This window comes from Phocoena phocoena, chromosome 5 (assembly GCF_963924675.1).
Source record: "Phocoena phocoena chromosome 5, mPhoPho1.1, whole genome shotgun sequence".
NCBI lineage: Eukaryota > Metazoa > Chordata > Mammalia > Artiodactyla > Phocoenidae > Phocoena > Phocoena phocoena.
The window spans coordinates 91,767,180-91,786,459 of record NC_089223.1 but is presented as its reverse complement, the minus strand read 5'-3'; the positions used below and the strand labels follow the sequence as shown (position 1 = coordinate 91,786,459).

General features: G+C 37.6%; 1 protein-coding gene across 5 annotated transcripts; it reads left to right on the top strand.

The window, feature by feature from the left end:
- Window positions 1–646: 646 nt before the first annotated feature.
- On the top strand, window positions 647–19,280 carry PACRGL (parkin coregulated like). Of its 5 annotated transcripts, none has more exons than XM_065877802.1 (9): window positions 647–757; window positions 4,511–4,578; window positions 4,695–4,849; window positions 7,214–7,281; window positions 8,945–9,035; window positions 11,779–11,913; window positions 12,388–12,495; window positions 16,069–16,149; window positions 19,014–19,280. In XM_065877802.1, the coding sequence occupies exons 2-9, from the start codon at window positions 4,527–4,529 to the stop codon at window positions 19,068–19,070; spliced, it is 747 nt and encodes a 248-aa protein (XP_065733874.1). In that variant the 5' UTR covers window positions 647–757; window positions 4,511–4,526; the 3' UTR covers window positions 19,071–19,280. The 5 variants fall into 5 exon arrangements, with proteins under 5 accessions (XP_065733874.1, XP_065733875.1, XP_065733876.1 ...); XM_065877803.1 differs by having other exon boundaries at window positions 647–792; XM_065877804.1 differs by lacking the exons at window positions 647–757; window positions 16,069–16,149 and having other exon boundaries at window positions 4,527–4,578; window positions 19,014–19,070.

Below are 19,280 nucleotides of genomic sequence, written 5' to 3'. Positions count from 1 at the left end.
GGAACACAGTGGACAGGTCTGAAAGGGCTTGGGTTTTTTACTATGACAACCCAAACTGCTTTTGGTTGCAATCGCCAGGGTACACGCATTTTCCTGCAGTATCCGTTTTATTAAAATAATCTGGAGTACAAAAACACACTTTAAAAAAATATATGGATGTATTATGTAGTTGACTGCAACAGCATATAGTAAGATATGACAGGAAGGAAATTCCACAGATGGGCAGGCAGATGGCTCTCTCCGCAGAAGAGTCTGGGGCGGGAGTTCACGGTGGTCCTCAGCTCTCAGAGGGTTTAGGGCAAGATACTTGGAGAACATCGAGTTAAGAGTGCGAGAAAAACGTACGAGTTAAATACACGGACTGCGGAGAGGGTGCCGCGCAGGTACAAGGAACCTGTGCTCTCCTCCGCTCCTTGGCTCTATTGTTCCTAAAATACCCTCCACCAGGAGCCCCTTTGTCCCCGGAGACAGAGCTCCTAGCTCCCGAGCTTCCCTTTCAACACGCAGCGCCTCGTTGCCAGGACAACCCTTTCCCGCCTGGCGAGCCTCTGCGATCTCCCTGCTATTGGCTTAGCGGACGCGGCGTGCGTCTGATGTCACTGCACGGCGCCGCGAGATCCGGGAATGCTGCGAAACCTCATTTCCGGGTCCCCAGCGGCCGGTGGCGGGGCCTGTGGCTGTTGGCCCAGCGGGCGCTGGGCAGAATCCCCACGTGGGGTGGCGGCTGGTGTACAGACCGCGGCGGGAGAGAGGCGCGGTAGGAACGGGTCTTTGGAGCCGTGACCGGCGCAGGTGCGGGAATCCGTGGTGCCGCCCGCATTCTCTCGGAGCACGAGACTTCCTCTCTGGCCTGTTGCTATGGCCGCCGGACCACGTTGCTAAGGAGCCTGGAGATGTTGAGCGCCAAGAGCTCGCCCTTCCTGGTCGGGCTTTGACCGAGAGTTGCCTTGTCGGCCTTATTTGAAACTGGCCGCCTTTCTCCCTCTCCCCGACCTTCTTAAAAAAACAAAAAAAACCAGCTTTCTCTCCATTTTTTTCTCTCCATGTCCTTCTCATTTTCTAACTTTGACAACATCCCGGCTCTGAACTGGTCTTAGGTATTTGGGAATGTGTGGTGTTGGAGGCGGAGAGGCTAGGAAAATGGAAAGATATTTAAGACCCTTAATACTGGCTGTTTGGATTTACAGTACTTTATGGTGAAAAGGATTGGGATAGGTGAATATTGGGCTGTGTCGCTGTTCTTTGGAATTTGAAGGAGTTTTAGAGATGGAGCTCATCTTCTTTTGTGGGGCTCCTGTTACACTTTTGGAACTTCCCAAACACCAGATTAGAGAGTAGGGGAAAAAAAAGTGGCCTCTGCCTCTGAGAATTTGCCAGATAGTTTAGTGCAGTGGTCTCAAAGCCAAGTGCGGGAAGAAAATGCATGTGGGAAAAGAAATAGGATATATGAACTGTCCAAAACAATGAAAAAAGAGTACACTTTCCTGGCATTGACCTTGATGCCTGTAATCCCTTGTAGATGACCTGCAGCATCTAAGGAAACCTAAGGTAAAAATGAGGGGTCCACAGTGGGGGCCCTCCTTGGTTTGTTTGCTCTGATACTGTGACATAGTTTAGGTGATGGGGTTAAGTGGATTTATGGATTTTAGTGTCTATTTGGGATTTATATATTGTTTTGTAAAAGATTGAGGGGTGTCTGTTGCAATATTTAGAACACAAAATAGTTCTTACTTTTTCACTTCCTCCCACCATTAACCCTTTACATCACCCCCCACATGTTATTTAACCAAAAAGCACTCAAAAGAATTCAGTGTAAGATGAATTAAGCTTTTTTCCCTTTACAAACAACTTATGCTCTGGGTTTGCTGTCAGTGGTATGCTGCGAGGTGGATATTATTTTTAAAAATTGAGTACACTTCTTTTGTCTGTAAAGTAAAGGGTGATACTTTTAACAGTAACTGAAAAACTAATTGTTTTGGAAAGAAACTAACAGGGTATTTTGGAAGTGGACAGAGAAATGTTTGCATCATTGTGTGTGTGTATGTTTTGATATTGTTGCTGAAAATTACATAATTGTATTACACATAAAAACTGTCCTGTATACTTAAAACCTTTGGAAGCTCAACTTTCTAACATGTTTTTCAAGTGAAGAGTTTCAGTGGCTTTTTGAACGTATTCAAAATGTAATGTAGCACTTTCGTGTTAGTGCCTTACAGAAACAGCTATGTGACATAAAAGGAGATAGATAGAAATTGAGTCATTCTAACAACAACTTTTGCAGAATTGGAAGGTAATATTGAAAAATGTGCATCATGATTTGACATGGTGAACAATGCTATTTTTCTGTTTGTAAGTAGGTATCTTTGTGATGCATCTTTTTCAGATATGACAGCTATTACAATTTACAACCAGAAAAAAAAAAAACTGAATTTAAATCAGGTCTTCAAATTGATAGCACAAGTATTAAGCCAAATTTTTCAAAAAGGAGAAGACATAATTTAGTTACATTGACCCCCACTATTATTAGTAATACTAAAAACATTTTGTACCATTATAAAGAAAATGACAATAGCTAAACTCATATAGTACTTACTATGTGCCAACCACTTTTCTAAAGTCTTCATCTACTTTTAGAGTAGCTAGTTACTGTAATTATCCCCAGTTATAGACTTGAGGAAACTCGAGTTTCCTTGACACAGATTTTTTTTTTTTATTAAACAGAAACTTAGATCATATTGTTCCCCATCAGGAGTTCTCAAAACAGAGACCAGGTGCACCAGTAAATACTTGTTGAATAATCACTGAAGTGCATTATTAGGTTGACGTAATTAAAGCCTGCCTTAGCTTATCTTAGAATATTATCTGACAAATTTAATGAGCTAATTACCATATTTCTAGAAAATGCCTTGGGGATGAATGTGAAGTGTAATATTGGGAAGTAACTCATCTGCTGGTAGTAGGATGAGAAAATTAGATCAGTGTATTAAATCCAGAACGTTGAAATTTAAAATTATTCTGTGTACAGAAATAATCTTAACATTTAGTTTATCTTTACAAGGTACTTTGGTCACATCGTATTTGAAATATTTGGGGGCTGAATGTTATTACATAGAGCTTTGTCCTTGTGAAGATTTCTAATTTGTCAAGTGAATTAAAATAATCTCATGTTAGTACTCATTTAAGAAGGCATCAGCATTTATCCTGAAGAAGAGAAAACTAAGGAGTTATGACCCATGTCTTCAAATATTTGAAAAGCTGTCATTTGGAAGTGGAAGAAGACTTCACCTGTGTTGCCTTAAGAGAAGATCTTACAGATCTTTTAGAAAAGTAATTAAAGACTTAAAGTGGGAAGTGCTCTAATGGAAGAATAATTGCAGTGTCATATAAATGAGGGAATGGAGTAATCAGATAGAAATAAGAAGAAGGAAGCAGTGCATAAATCAGAGTGCTATGGATGTGGACATTTGAGAAACAGAAGATCAGGAAAGGCTGCATGGCACTTGGGATTGGAGCTAGACCTAGAAATACCAGCAGGCAGTTGAGTGTATGAGTCTGAGTGTTGTGGTGGAAGATTCTTTGAAATAATTTGATTAGGCAGAGAATCAAGGGCTATGAATGAGAGCTCTCCCATTAGCAGAAAAGAGGGAATTGTGAAAGAGGGAGAAGTGAACCACCATTCACTAGATAAGCAACTTTATATATTACCTTATTTAACCTTCAGTAGCAGCCTTGATAGGTTTGTATTATTTCCCCCATTTTCATAGGTCAAGAAGTCAAGGCTCAGAGAGATTAAATAATCTGCTTAAATTCTTAAACATATAATTTGTAGAGATGAGATGCAGACCCAGATCTGAGCCCAAAGCTCCTACCTTGTCACGCCACACTGATCACATCTCTGTAGAGTTGAGTGTAGGAAACGGAAGAAAAGGAGACAACAGTGATCCTAAATTTTTCAGCCTGAGGGACCAGAAAACTGGTTGTACCTTGAATTAACAAGAGGTTCATAACTTCAGTGTGATAACTTCAGTTTTGGTTATGTTCAATTTAGGGAACTTATGGTACATTTAGTAGGAGAGTTCATTTTGTCACTGGAAGAGTAGGACTTGTTATGCAGATGTTAACATTTGGAACTTTGGAAATATGGAGGCCAGAGAAGGTGAAGACAATATGGGACATGCCAGCCACTTTTTCCAGAAATCTGGTCTGCATTTTCTGAATATAGCCAGAGGATTACAATTGAGTTTCTAAACGTATATTTTGACTGTTTGAATGGAAAAATGCATATTTTTATACATCTTACTTTCTTACAGATGGTTTTTAGTTTACTGTTATCGATATTGAAGTTGATATAATTTCCTATTTTCTTATTGGTCTTTCAGGTATTTTGTTCCATACCATATCTATTTTGTGGTTCTTTTACTGCTTTTCCTACTCTGTTCTGTTTGGTCTTTATATTGTTAATGAATCCTTCTCCCCAAAAAAGTTGAAATCAAGTTTCATTTGACTGCAGGAGCAAAAGAGAAGCAATGCAGAAATCCGAGTGCCATAGAGACGTACAATTAAGAAACAGAGTGACAGGTACAGAATGTTGCTTTTAAATGAAGAGGTAAATTTTGTCAGTGACACATTCTGTTATACTGATGGATGCAGGATGAGCTTTCACCTCTTCCTTGTTGACATTCTGTTTCTTCCAGATAACTGTGATCAAAGGACATCATCAAGTGCACAAATAAAACATAGGACTATAGTTCAACAAAGGAAATCCTCCTCATCAACCAGTTCTCCAGAATCTGCAAGAAAACTTCATCCTCGACCAAGTGATAAACTTAACCCTAAAACAGTTAACCCTGTAGGTACCAAAGAGATTCCTGACTCAGTAGATTTCCAAAGTAGTAGACATTTTATTGAGCCATTCTGAATGCTATCCCAAGTTCTTTTGTTTGTTAGTTTTAAGCTAGTGGTGAAGGAAGGCATATGGTAATCACGATGAAGAATGGAGATAATGATGTGAGTGTGGAAGTGAGACGGTGTAAAGTAAAAACCAGCTTTGGTATATCCTATCACATTCATGGATGAGTATTGTAGAGTATAAAATAAATTGCATTATCAGCTTTCTTTTTTTTTTTACTTTACTATGGTTATTGTACTTCCTAATATCAATGAGTAAACTTGTATTCAATTGCCATAGGGTGAATTACATGCTTCTATAGTTGCATAAAATCTCTGACCATTTGTCTATCATCTGTAAATGAGCTCCACTAGAATTCTTAACTACAGCCCTAGTTTTCTTTTGCCTTCTCACAGCAGTTTAATCACATTTAGCAAACATAAGATTCATGTACATAAACGTGGGTAATTGTAAGTTTCTAGATCAGTTTATCCAAAAAGTGAACACATTTGTGCTCCAACACCAGATGGTGTCTGGCCCAGCCTTACATAGGGTAAGATGATAATGGTTTCAGCCTTTAAAGGGGATTATGAGAGTGGCTGAGACATGGACTTTGATGGCAGGTAAAATATGGCAGATACTTAAGTAAGGATACAGTGAACTATCCAAGGGCAGAGGGAGATTTTCTGACTTTATAAAAGGAAAATGGAAAATAGTTTAAGCTTCTATGTTCCTTCACTTCTTTCTGTAATTTGCAGTGTCAAGGAAATCAAACACGTGAAAAATGCCCTGATATCTCTGTGCTCTTGCTTCCTTTTCTCATATTTCGTTGAGGGAGTTTATGGTGACACTTCAATTTTCTCCCTTTCTTTAAAGAAAAACTTTAGTAATATTTAGTGGCCCTAGTCTAAATTTTATTAAAAATTAAGAAAAGCTTTGGGAAATAATTTAACGATTTGACTTGAGAATAGGGTATATTAGAAAAGACCATGTCTAAGATATGTAAAAACTCCTGATCCAAAGCAAATCAGTTGGAAGTCGGGATAGTGGTTACCTTTGGGAGAAAAGGTGGGAAGGGGTTGGAAAGAGGCACCGGTAACATTCAGGTTTTCCACCTGAGTGTTGGTACACAGGTATATTCACTTTTTGAGAACTCACTGATCTATACACAGTTTTTAAGACTTACATTTTTCTTAGCAGGAATTATAATTAGATAAATGAAACGTTAGTGTTGCTGTGAATTGTCACACAGAACATAGGTTGAGCTTTGTAAATTAATCTTTTATTATAATATTATATCTTAGTGAAATGTCATTTATGTATTTTTACTTAAAACATGTGTTTTTCCAGAGGAAAAAGGGTTCGTTCTAAACTTAGACTTTTATGTACATTTTTAAATTACTGAATGTGACTTTAAAAAGTTTTTTTAGCTAGTTGTATCTTTAAAATAGATTAGTAAGTTTATATTTTGTAATTTAGACGGCTATGTTTCATTTGATTATGTTCAAAGTACCATGTGGTAAAATATTTACTTTCTGTGCCTAAATTCTTAAGCCTCTGATCACTTACATTGAAATTATGTATGCTGCGATTGTTTAACTGTTGTGATTGATCATCTTTTAAATTGTCTTTGAGAGTGCATATAGAATTAATTTAGTCATAAAATAATTATATAGAAAAACTGAAAGATGTGAAGTTATATATCTAAGCAGACACATCCGGGCATGTGTTTGTGAGAGTCTTGCTCTGTCTTCAACTCTGTCACTCCTGTTCATCCTAAGCCTTTGATTTTTATTGAAGCACAAAACCAGATTGGAGAAATTACAGGTTCTCTGACCATCCAAGACCGTGCATATTTGAGTGGAGGAGAAGTAGGAGATGTGTGGGAGGTTGAAAACACATTATACTTTCCCTGTACACCTTTTCTCCATTTAGTCCTCACTTTGAAAGGTCACAGTGCAGAAGGGGTGGAAAGATGTTATTATTTTTATTGTATTTGTTTATAGTATTTATATTTAAAAATATTTATCTATAGTATGTTTATTTTATATATGGTTTCAGCTACCTTCAAGCCTTCTGAAACAAGTTAAGGGTAAAAGGAAATATACAAAATGCATTTGTGGTTGTGGTTTCAGTATTGAGAGGATTGATCATTTTTCTTAGCCATTTTTCTGAGTAGAATGGTGTTGTACTTGATATGAGCGTGGTGGCTTGGAAGTCAGGGTGTCCATCTGCCTCTGACCGCAACAGGATTGAAGTTGATTAGGTATCACAGAGTGGAGGTGATAGTAATATTTATTGTATTCTCGTCATTTTTTATTTCAGTTTGGTGAACAGTCACGAGCCCCTTCTGCATTTGCAGCTATTTACTCTAAGGGAGGTGTTCCTTGCAGGTAAAATCAGTACAAGTTATAATTGACTATATTATTCAAAATAATTGAGTAAAATCAATACAGTTTTCAGTTTAAAGTTTTGAAAGATTTATTTACTAGGGCGGTTGAAATAATGGTGACTTATTCATACTTTGGCTGTTGGAGTGGTATAGATCCTGGGACATTGTTGAAAAAAATCATTTTAATTCCAAAATAGAATTACTGATAGATGTACAGTAAACCACCAAATAATTTAAGAAATTGAATGAACCAGTTTCTAAAACAATTTAAGCATTCATAGGCTTGGGCGAATTTCAAATAAATAATCCTTTTTTGTTCGTGAACTGGAAGTTGACACTTTAATGAACTTGTTTCATTATTTTTTTAGTTATACTTCAAAAATCAAAGATTTACAATTTTATTTATTGAAATTATACTTATTAATGAGTAATATAGCTGTTTTTGTTTACTTTTGATGCAGTTCTTGTAGCCCTCTTGGATAGAGATCAAAACTATTTTAAAGCAGACGATGCAGGTTACTAATGGAGTGATACCATTTTAAGATTTCACTACTGAGAAACATTAATTTCTTCTAAGTATAACCAGTTTTAGCCTGTTATAGATGATAGAAAATTTTGTTTTCATTGTGGAAAGAATAATCAAAACATTCTTTTTGTTGTTCTAAAGTTAAAGAAATGTAGTTTTTAGTGGTATTTTCAGATTTGGAGGGCTAGGAGTGAAAAATAAGCTCAGGAAGCATTCTTTAATTTATTGTTATTATTTTGTATTTGCATTCTGAATTGAAACTCTATTTTAAGGGTCTTATACCCCTTCTCCACTCTGAGAATTTATTATTGCTAAAAATGTAAAAACAGTCTTGCCGAGGCTTCTTGCTATTATGAAAAGAAGGTGTCTAGTTGAGAACATTACAAAAGGAGTGTGAAGTAACAGTTGAGTGTGTTGAATAAGTTCACGGTCATGAGTGTGATGATGGTTCCATGGGTGTATTCATACGTCAAAACTTACCAAATTTTATACTGTATAACAATGTCCATTTTATTATGTGTTGGTTATGTCTCAATAAAGGCTGTTGAAAAGAAAAAAAGCAGCAGCAGCAGTGACTTTAATTCAAGGGGCTGCCTCTTTGTTACCCTGCATGGGCCATTGCACCTTCCTGGCCTCAGTTTTCTTCTCTTTAACAGGGATAGAACCTGGCTTGCCTTTAGATTATTCATGTTAGGGTTAAATGATTTACATCTGAAAAATAATGTTACGTATTAAAAAATCATTGCTAATTATCACATTTTGTTTGCATGTTTTGTGATAGGTTTGCTATAGTTTTGTCTATATTATTTGGTTATAATTATAACTGAAACATACCAACTGTAACATTTGCATTAAGACACAAATGGCAACATGCTGGAACTCCAAAATTGTAGGCTAAACAAATGTGGAGTTTAGTTTTGCCACCAAACAATTTTGCTAAAAGAGTAGGAATTTGTAGGATTATAAATATATAATCATTGCTTTATAAGATGCCTTTGTAACATCATTTAAGGTCATAGTATTGCTACATGTTACAAAATAATTCTAATATTATGTTCTAGAAAGAATATGTATATGTTAGATAATCACTGCTTAATATATGTTGTCCTTGTTACATGCACTGCCTTTTATATTTTAGATTGGTCCATGGTTCAGTAAAACACAGGTTACAGTGGGAGTGTCCTCCTGAAAAGCTTCCATTTGATCCTCTTCTTATTACTTTAGCTGAGGTAAATACTCTATCTTTCCTAAATGTTTATGGAACACAAATTTTTAAAATTGTGTTAAATGTTATTTTGTAACTCATCAGTAAATACTTTTGAAATAAAAGCCAAACAACAGTATTAAAGCACCAGATTCCCTTAGGAACTAATTATGATTGGTATATGTTTATTAAACTGTTTAAACAGCTTTATAAACATGAAATTAAACATGAAATATGAAATCTGCACAGGTATTTATAGATAAGTGGATAAAATATTCATATTTAATTTAAAAAAAGTTCTTGGAATCAAATTGAATTAGTCAAATCAGGAGAATATCACTGATTTGAACTTATATTGCATCAGAGAACAATTACTGATTGGTCTTTCTTTATAGAAGCAGGCACATTTAATATGATATGTTTCTTAGGGAACTGATATTACCTACCTAATGTTCTTTGGGAGAATTCTCTGGGCTTTTGCCTACTGGTACATTTTAAGTAGAATATCATGGAGATGGTTTTTGTAGAGGATTTTAGAAAAACTGCTGATAGGTTCCTTTATATTATTTAACATTTGTGTCAGGAAAACAGTTGGCATAGTATTAGCTTGAAGAGAGTCAGTGATATCTCCTGTGAATTTTATTATTTATAAATGTATAGAGTTAGAGTCAGAAGTTGCGAAGTGAATTAACCAGTTGTACTTAACCTTTGAGATACTTGTCTTCTTTAAGAGTTAAGGATCATTTTTGTTGTTGTTGATGTTAAGAACGACAGCAAGAGCTTCGATGGTATTAATCTGAATAGGCAGTGCCTCTAGGATAAGTCATACAGTAATAAGTAATCTAAATAAAATATGACACAGAAAGCTTTTTTTCTTCATTTAAAGAAACATTTGCTTTTCCTATAAAACTAGTGGGGAGGGCCAGGTGGCGGCAAAACAGAAAAGTAGATAATTGTGCTGATTGAGATTTCTTAATTATAGTGAATCCTTAGAATTTCTAGTTCCTCCTTTAGTTTTCCAAGTATACTTAACTCTTTTAAATGGACATAACAGTTACTACTGAAGACTGCCGAATTTTCTTAGGTCTCAACTTTTCTTAATTTGTACCTCAGCTTGCCGAAGGTATTTTGGTGTAATAAGCAGTGTATTTTTATGGGTAGCCTATTTTGAAATTAAATTTTAATTAGTCTCTTAAACTTGGTATTGAAAACTAAAGATGTTCTAATATTTCATTAGTTCTTTTTAAAAGTTTTTATATATGGTAGCAAACAATATTTTAGATGAATCAAAACTATAGTGATACCTTTACAAACATACTCTAGCTAATCACAAGGAACGGGGAGTGCTTTAACTTGGGGAGTCCCCAAAGGGACTCTGAGTTTAGTTTAGACCTCATAAAGTCAGTCTTTTAAATACCCGTTTTCCAAACACCAATGCTTTTATTTGTGTACTGGGTAAACTCCACTCAGTTAATAATGAGGAAATAGTGACAGAACCACCACTATTTAAATCCATTTCACCTCTTGACCTGAGATTCCTCATCTCTAAAATGAAAAGGATAGGGGTGCTCCTAAGACCATAGAACCTGTGTTCCAAAATGGTGCTGGTGTGCTTGGCATCATAGTTTTCAAAAGCATGACAGCATCTAGGAGAAGAAGTGTTTCATCACCGTTTGGAAGCAGATAGTTTGGTCTCAAGGACAAATTGTTTGAAAATTAGTATTTTTAGGCATGACCCTGCAGCTGGTTATAGTTATTCCAAATAATAATTAGTCAAACTGAGGGAATGTTGCCATTGCTTTCTTTCTTTTTTTTTTTTAACATCTTTATTGGAGTATAATTGCTTTACAATGGTGTGTTAGTTTCTGCTGTATAACAAAGCAAATCAGTTATAGGTAAACATATAGCCCCATATCTCCTGTCTCTTGCGTATCCCTCCCACCCTCCCTATCCCACCCCTCTAGATTTCTTTCTTTGTTTTATCTTTTCAAAAAAGGTACCTATTTTATCCTGACTCAAAGTGATCAGTTACATCAAAAGACTACTGTCTAATTGTTCCTAATGCATTTGGGGTGAAAGGCATAGTAAGAAATGATTTACAGTGGGTTTTTTTTCATATTTTTGTTTGACATTCTGATGTTAAAAATGGCATTTGAGATCTTACAATGCATTTTAAACATAGTATAAGATTTGTCTTAGTATTTAAATATGAAGGAAATATAATATTTTAGAAAGTCATTAAACAAGTTGCAAAATCACCTTTAAGATAAGGGGTCCAATAATTTTGCATTCATAAAGTGGAGTTTATTAACATACATTTTAGACTAATTTGCTCTGATTTCAGGCAGTGTTTGGGAGTATATACAACATGTTTTTAGTATCCTAGTGAGGTTTTTTTTCCTTCTCTTTATTTCTTTTTATTTCTTTCCTCTCCCTCCTGTCCTCCTTTCTTTTTTTCTGTTTTCTTTTTCTTTATTTCTTTTACTTTTCCTTGCTTCTCCTTTGATTTTTCCTGTTCCTTTTATTATTTTCTTATTCTTTTTCTTTTCCTTTCCTTCTTTTCTTGGTTAGAGATCCCTCCTGCCTCATGTATGTCCTGTGTTCCACGATTTCTTAGTTTAATTGAAATTGTAATTACTGAAATTATATTTCACAAATAGGAAAACAATAATAATAAAACTTGATTTTTACTTACACAAGGATTAATTTTTTTGGTATTAGCATCACTAAATGGGTAGTAAATCATGTTTTTGTCTTTGTTTTGGCAGGGTCTGAGGGAGACTAAACATCCATACACCTTTGTGTCAAAGGAGGGTTTTAGAGAATTACTTTTGGTCACAGGTGCTCTTGAAAAAGCTGTGCCTTTGCTTCCTAGACTGATTCCTGTGCTGAAGGCAGCTCTGGTATGTGCTTTATTCCTTTAGACTTTCTGTGGTACATTTAGAATATTTCATGTCTTTTTTTCTTTCAAATTATATGCAAATTTGTTCTTTACCTGGGATTTTGATGTGTGTGCAGAATTAGGCCACTGTTATTTAGGGCCAGATGATTACTTCCTGGAAGACACCTTGGGAGGATGTACTAAAGGTAAAAAGGGACATCTTGAGTAATTAGAGAAAATAATGAACCTCAAATCAGTCTTTCTATAGGCTACAACATATTTTAATTAATGTTTCAGTCAAGCCAAATTTGGTTTTTGCTTCTAGATGTCCTGTACTAAAGGTTATGTTTTAAATTCTGGGTTTGGTTGATTATCTTCCAGGACTGAATGTTCAGTCTCTTTTTCTCTACCTGCTTGCCCTTTCTCCTTACCCATCCTTCCTTCTCCCCTCTTTCTGTCCCTGCCTGTGCACCCCTAACCACCCAACCCTCCCCAGGTCCACTTGGATGATGAAGTGTTTGAAAGAGGATTGAATGCTCTGGTACAGTTAAGTGTCGTTGTTGGCCCTTCTCTAAATGACCATCTGAAACATCTGCTTACAAGTGTAAGTACTGAAAAGATTAGATAGGGATTGTGTATATGTATCTCTTCCTGATGTAATGGCTTCAAATTAATCATTAAAATGATTCAAAACATTAAGAAAACCTTATCATCCTAACCAAAAATTATAGACGTCAGACCTAGTTGTTCATAAAATATTTTTTACTAGTGGACATGGAAAGCAGCTACATGAGCAAATTTAGAGTTGTAATCAGAGTAAGCAGAAGTTGAATGGACAAAAATTAATGAACAGTGTGAGGACTTCATGGCTATGTGGATTGGCTATGAATTATAAGCAGAGCCTATACGTATTCTTGTGGAATTGGATATTGTCAAAGTGATGTTTTTCATCTTTTTTCTTTTTTTTTGTTTCACATTGTAAGTTTTTTAGTGAGTCTCTAGCATTCAGGATGAGACATTTTCCTGTTAGGAGTAGTTTAACCTTATCACAAACTTATATTGGGGTACTCTGCAGTTCAAGTGGTCCCCAAGACCACCCTTAGGTTGAACAATTTGCTGAAAGGACTCATGGAACTCAGAGAAGCTGTTATTCAGTGTTGCAGTTTATTACAGTGAAAGGATACAGATTGAAGTCGGCCAAGGGAGGAGGTGCATGGAGCAGGGCTGAGAGAGACCAGGTGTGGAGCTTCAGTTGTCCTCTCCCAGTGGAGCTGTGTGGCCAGTGCTTGCATTTTCCAGCAGTGACGTCTGGCATGATGCATGGAGTATTGCCAGCACGGGAAGCTCACCTGAGCCTGGGTGTCCAGGGTTCTCATTAGAAGTTTGTCACATGGCATTACCGCCTGCCTGCCTGGTTGACCTTGGTCTCCAGCCTCTAGAAGTTGAGCTGAAACCTTGTGGCCCCAGGCCCCCACTTAAATCACTTTTGTTAGCATTGACTATCTGGTGTGGCCCAAGGCCCCAGGTAAACAAAGACATTCTCATCTGGAAGGACCTCCCAAGAGCTTCAAGGTTTCCATCCAGGAGCCAGGTGCAAGGACCAAGCGTTTCTTTATGCAGAGTTAATCCTTTACTGCATACACTGAAAGAAAGATTAAAGTCCTGGCTGGGATAAGCTGTGGCTAGAATTTCTCTGCATGCATCCTTCTGTAGTTCAGAGCAGAGACATCTATGTTGATCATAGTTCCACTTTTTTCTTGGACCCATCCACCTGAGAGATCCTAGAAGTGTATTTTTAACTTCTTATTCTGCAGATAGACTAATACACCCCAGGAACCACCTGGCTAAGCCTATGGAAAGAAGGGGTGGTGGTGCAAGTAGGGGTGCTGTGGTTAGAAATGGTGGGAGGTAAAGTCTCACCATGGGTCTGGTGGGGAGAAGACAGTGAGACCAGACTCTCAAATGTTAACATGTGGGGAGTCTCAGGACAGAAGGAGGAGAATCCTGGCAGATACTTGCTTATCACCCTCAGGTCAGCAGGTTGGGTTGTGGCTGACTAACTACAGGAATTTCACAGTAATATGTAGAATGACTCATTGTAGATTGATTGCTCCGTTCAAACATGCAGCAGTTCAACATAAATCTGCTGTTCTCTGCCCTCCCATTTTGTGTCAGGTATCATGTGAGGCACAGGGAATATAATGCTGAACAAAACCAGATATGCCCCCTGTCCTTGTGGAGGTTGGTTTTTGTTTGGGGGAGAAATAAGTAGCAAGGACGTCCTCTGAGAGAATTAGGATGAGCTGAAGAGGAAGTGACATGGAGATAAAAGGATCCTTCCCCCAACTGGAAGTTGAGCTTCCTAAACAGCCTCCCATTCCTGCTCAGTGTTGGCGGAGGGAGAAGACCAGATCAACAGTTAAACTATTTTCTTTTTTTTTTAAGGGACAGTAGCATTAATCTTTGGTCAGTCACATTCCTCCCCACGGCTCTGCTTTTCCTAAGACAAGGACTGACTGAAAGGACCCCTTCCCTTCATGGGGTGGCAACACTTTGGGGAGACCTAGCTACCACACTGGGCTTCACACCCCAGTGGGATTCCACAGAGGAGAGATCCTTGGAAACAGGACATGTGGAGGTTTGTCCCTGGTCTGTTAGCTACATACCATGAGGACCACTGAGGCGCTAGATGCTCCCTCCTTCCCTCCCCTCCCCTCATCCACCACCCCCTTCAGCCAGAAAGGCTCCACTTTCATGTCTCATAAACTTCTACATTAGGTGTTTATTTTAAGAAAGGACTCGTCTTCTAGAAAAAGAATTTCAAAACCAGTTACTGAACCTATATACAACTGATTTTCTTCATATGTGAAATAAGTCGTATCCTTTCTGAGCTTCAACTCTGAGAGACTGTCCACTGACCCTAGGACAGTGATCCTCAAACTTGAAGGAAGAAAGAAAGAAATCACCTGGGAATCTTGCTAAAAGTGCAGAACCTGGGCCTTTGTCCTGCGATTCTGATAGAGCAATTTAGGGGGTGGGACCAAGAATCTGTACTTTGTAAATGGGCATCTGTGGTGGTTGTGATGGTGGTGGTTCATTGTTTGTCCTGCACTCCCATGCCTGAGAACATGGTCTCGAAGAAAGCAAACTTAAGATCTATAAGAGGTGCCTTTTCTGTTCATCCCCAGGATGTTGATAAGCCCAGCCTGTCCTCTCTTTTAGAGTTGCTTTTCTCACATTTTTAATCTTTCTGGGTGTCTCTTCTGACCCTCCCTAACCTTTGATGACCTGCTGAAAGGACCCATTCCTCAGTGCTCAGTGGTGGGAAGTATGCCGGGGTTACTCACAGATCTGGGAAGAGGAAGAACCAGAAACCTACTCTAGGACAGGGGCTTTATGTGTTTGATCAATGAGGAATTCTTGCATGGGCTCCATTTTTATCCCCAGAAGGTGGAGCCGTGAGCAAGTCCTGCTGTAGCTGAAATGTTTAGGTCTTTGGGTGAGTGTTGCAGACACTTGGTGGGAGAACACAGTTATGAGTTGTGCCTGAGGGCCTGAATTGCGCCGTTTCCCTCTTTGCTCTTGTTCTCGCTCACCTGTGCTCTCTTCCTTCTTAGCCAGAGCTCCACCTGTCCAAGGAGGCCCCTTCAGGACATAGCTGGGGGTGATAGGTGGTCTTGTGGTGTTTAGTCTGATTCTTTTGCCTGCCACTGTTACTGAGTTATTCATGTAAATGCTCTGTTCTTTGTTGTCTCTTCCTTTTTTAACTGTAGGAAACACGTGTGTTTTAGAAGCTTAGCTTTCCATCGTAGTCCTGCAGATGCTCTTGCAAATTACAGAATGGGAATGTATACAATTTCTTAGAAAACTTACTCTGGAAAACTTACAGTATGCTAGTACTGTAGTAGATTTTGTAGGGTTGGTATTGTTTCAGATAATAGAAATCCATTTTTTTAAACAAATACAGTGGTGTCTATTATATGTAAATTTTAATGAGATGTTTCCTAAAAGAAGCCTTGAAATCTAAAACAAATTAAGTGGCGTTTATGTACTTACTATACAGTAAAGACTCAATGGTATTATTTCTAGTTAGCCTATTAGTGAAGTTTTACTTATGTTTATAGTGAATAGTGTTACTTTTTCAAATCATTTCATTCCCTTAATCTTATTTGAAAAGCTTTCCAGGAGACTAAGGGACAAGAAATTCAAAGAACCAATCACCACTGCATTACAGAAGCTGGAGCAGCATGGTGGAAGTGTAAGTGAACATTATTCCCCATAAATCATACTTTTTAAACATTTCAATTGTACTATGAAACTGACTGAATAACATATATTATCTCACTTCAGGCTTAAGTAACCACGTGGAGTTGATATTATTATTCTCATTTTAGAGCTCAGAGTTTCTGTCTTGCCGAGGTCACACAGTTTTGTTTTGTCTTTCTTAATTGAAGTATAGTTGATTTACAATGTTGTGTTAGTTTCAGGTGTACAGCACAGTGATTCAGTTATACATATGTGTGTGTGTGTGTGTACGTGTGTGTGTGTGTGTGTACATATTCTTTTTCAGATGCTTTTCCCTTATAGGTTATTACAAAATATTGAGTATAGTTCCCTGTGCTATACAGTAGGTCACACAGTTTATAAGCACGAGGATTCAGACCCAGGTTAACATAGGGCCTGTGCACTGCACCGTGCTTACTGTACCACACTCTGTGTAGTACAGCTGTACTTTTTTTTTTTTTTTTTTGGTTGTATTTTGTATTTTGGATGTTTTTGCTTTGACCCTTGGGAAATTCAGAAAACAAAAGGATTAACTTAACTTATTGAAGAAAAAGTGTTATTTTTCCTTTCATTTGCCATCTTCTCTGTCTGAAAAATTTACAATCTGCCCATAATCGAAGATTGAAATGAGGTTCCCAGGTGGCTGCGTTGTTCTCTCTGGAAGGCATGTGTGCTCGCTCGAACATGCTTACGTGCACACAGAGGAATGATTCAGCTGACTAGTCTAACTTGCAAGAAGGTGCAGAGCCGTGGGGGATTGCATTACTGTCTGTGTGTTGTGAAATAACTGGGTTAATTGAATTTTCATCACTTGAAAGAAGTGTTCAAATAATCTAGTCTTGGAAATATTTCCATAATGCGGTAATTCCACCATGTTTTGGAGATTACATTTAATCAGATCTTAATGATAGAGTTGCATGTGATTATCTTAACATTGTAGAACTTAGTTACACTCCAGGTATTTGATTATAAAGAAAATTTGTATGATCGATACAATCTTAAAACGGCAGATGTTTGAGTTTAAGCATTGCCTAAGTTACTTAATTTGACCAATTTCAGTGACTTTTAAAACTGATTATATTCTTTTCATGATGAATGCCTAGAATAAAGTTTATGAGGAGGAAGTCAGTCCCTGGGCTACTAGATGATGAATTTCTTTGCTGTGCGTGGGTCTAGGCGGAGGGTTAGCCTTCTGACACCTTGTTGAGATGCACAGAATCATCCCGCAGTCAATCCAGTGTCCCTTCCCAGCAGAAAGGAGATTCTTCTTGCTTACAAATGTGTTGTTCTGAGAATTGGAATGCGAAATAATTCGCCCTTTCCTCTCTGTGAAATGCAAATAAACACATGCTAAATAACATGGCAAGGCTTTTCAATCTGAAACTCTCCCCAGATGGTTTTCACACATCCTGTGCTGGTATGGGACATGGGCGATTAGAAAGGGGTGGGCCCAGCAGGTTAGATTTCTTGGGGGGGGGGGGGTGGAGGAGGGGATAGTTTTTGAGTAAATACAGGTTAGAAATAGCACACTAGGATTTGGAGGGGGAATACTGAGGATGTAGGTGACCAATCCAAGGGTCCCAGTGATAGCTAGCCAGGAAGTTATCTTATTGCCACTCAATCACATTAGTTTTTAATCATGCTAATACAGAATTTAAAAAGATTTTGAAGTTATAAGCACTATTAAGTGTTGTTTATTCCCTCATACTTTTGCTCTTCTTGTTCCCCCTTCTAATGTCCTGCATAATATTTTAGTAATACTTAATGTAATTGCAACAGGAAGTTTCAATCACATATCAAAGACTTCCCCTTGGCTTAATTACTATTGTGCTTGCTTTAGGTACTTTATAATCCATCATGAAATTAATGATGTTCTTTCCTTTCTAAAAACTTAAATGTTTACATCTTTCTCTTTCTTTAAATATTGGAGATGAGTCTTTATGAGAGATTCTTCTCAATATTATAGTTTCTCATTTCTTAAGTCTCACGTGTATCACAATGATGAAAAGACTCAACTTCTAGAGAAACTAAAATATCAGTTACAGACAGCCAGTGTCATTTTTTAGAACTAATCAGTTTGCTGTCTGCCTTAAACTGAAATTGGTTCATTCTCAGACTGATTTAATTTTTTCTTTTTTTTTTCTTTTTTTTTTTTTTTGCGGTACGTGGGCCTCTCACTGTTGTGGCCTCTCCCGTTGTGGAGCACAGGCTCAGCGGCCGTGGCTCACGGGCCCAGCCGCTCCGCGGCATGTGGGATCTTCCTGGACTGGGGCACGAACCCGTGTCCCCTGCATCGGCAGGCGGACTCTCAACCACTGTGCCACCAGGGAAGCCCTAATTTTCTTTTTAAATGATATACACATTAGTCTTGAAAAAAATACACACATATATACATCCTGATCTTTATCGAGCAAGTAAGAACTTATTACGTGAGAGGTACTCTATTGAGTATATTTTAGACATTAAACTCATTTAATCTTCGCAACATCCCTCAGAGGTGGATTTTTGTTGTTATCCCCCCGTAAAGAGCTAGAAACTGAGGTGCAGAGAAGTAATTAGCCCCAGATTTGACAGTGAAGTGACTGGCAGAAGCTGGATTCAAGTACTGGTAGTCTGGTTCCTAACTATTTTTCTAGTTAAATATTTTTAAACCACAAAAAGAGACAATGTATATTTTCTTTAACTCAGAAAAAAAGTTCTGTTTCCGTCATTCTGCTCCTATCCCATTTTGTGTGTTTGGAGTTTTGAGTACTTTTTTAGGCATGCTCCTGCAAATGTGGTACCTCTTAGGGGAACCCTGCATGATACTAATGAGGCTAAATTTTTTTCTGTTGACAGGGAAGCCTTATCATCATCAAATCTAAAATTCCAACCTATTGCTCCATATACTGCTGAAGAAACTAGCCCTGGCGACAGGTGTTAAACGCTGACCACGGTATGCACGGAACCTTTTCAGATTCACTTCACTTTATCCTTTTGTAAATCACAACCACCCTTCATTATTCCTGGCTTTAGATGAGTATACACAATTCCACTGAATCATAGTATAAGTTATTCATTAAAAAAAAAGAATGGTTGATGGAAAACTATTAAAAAATAAGTTCT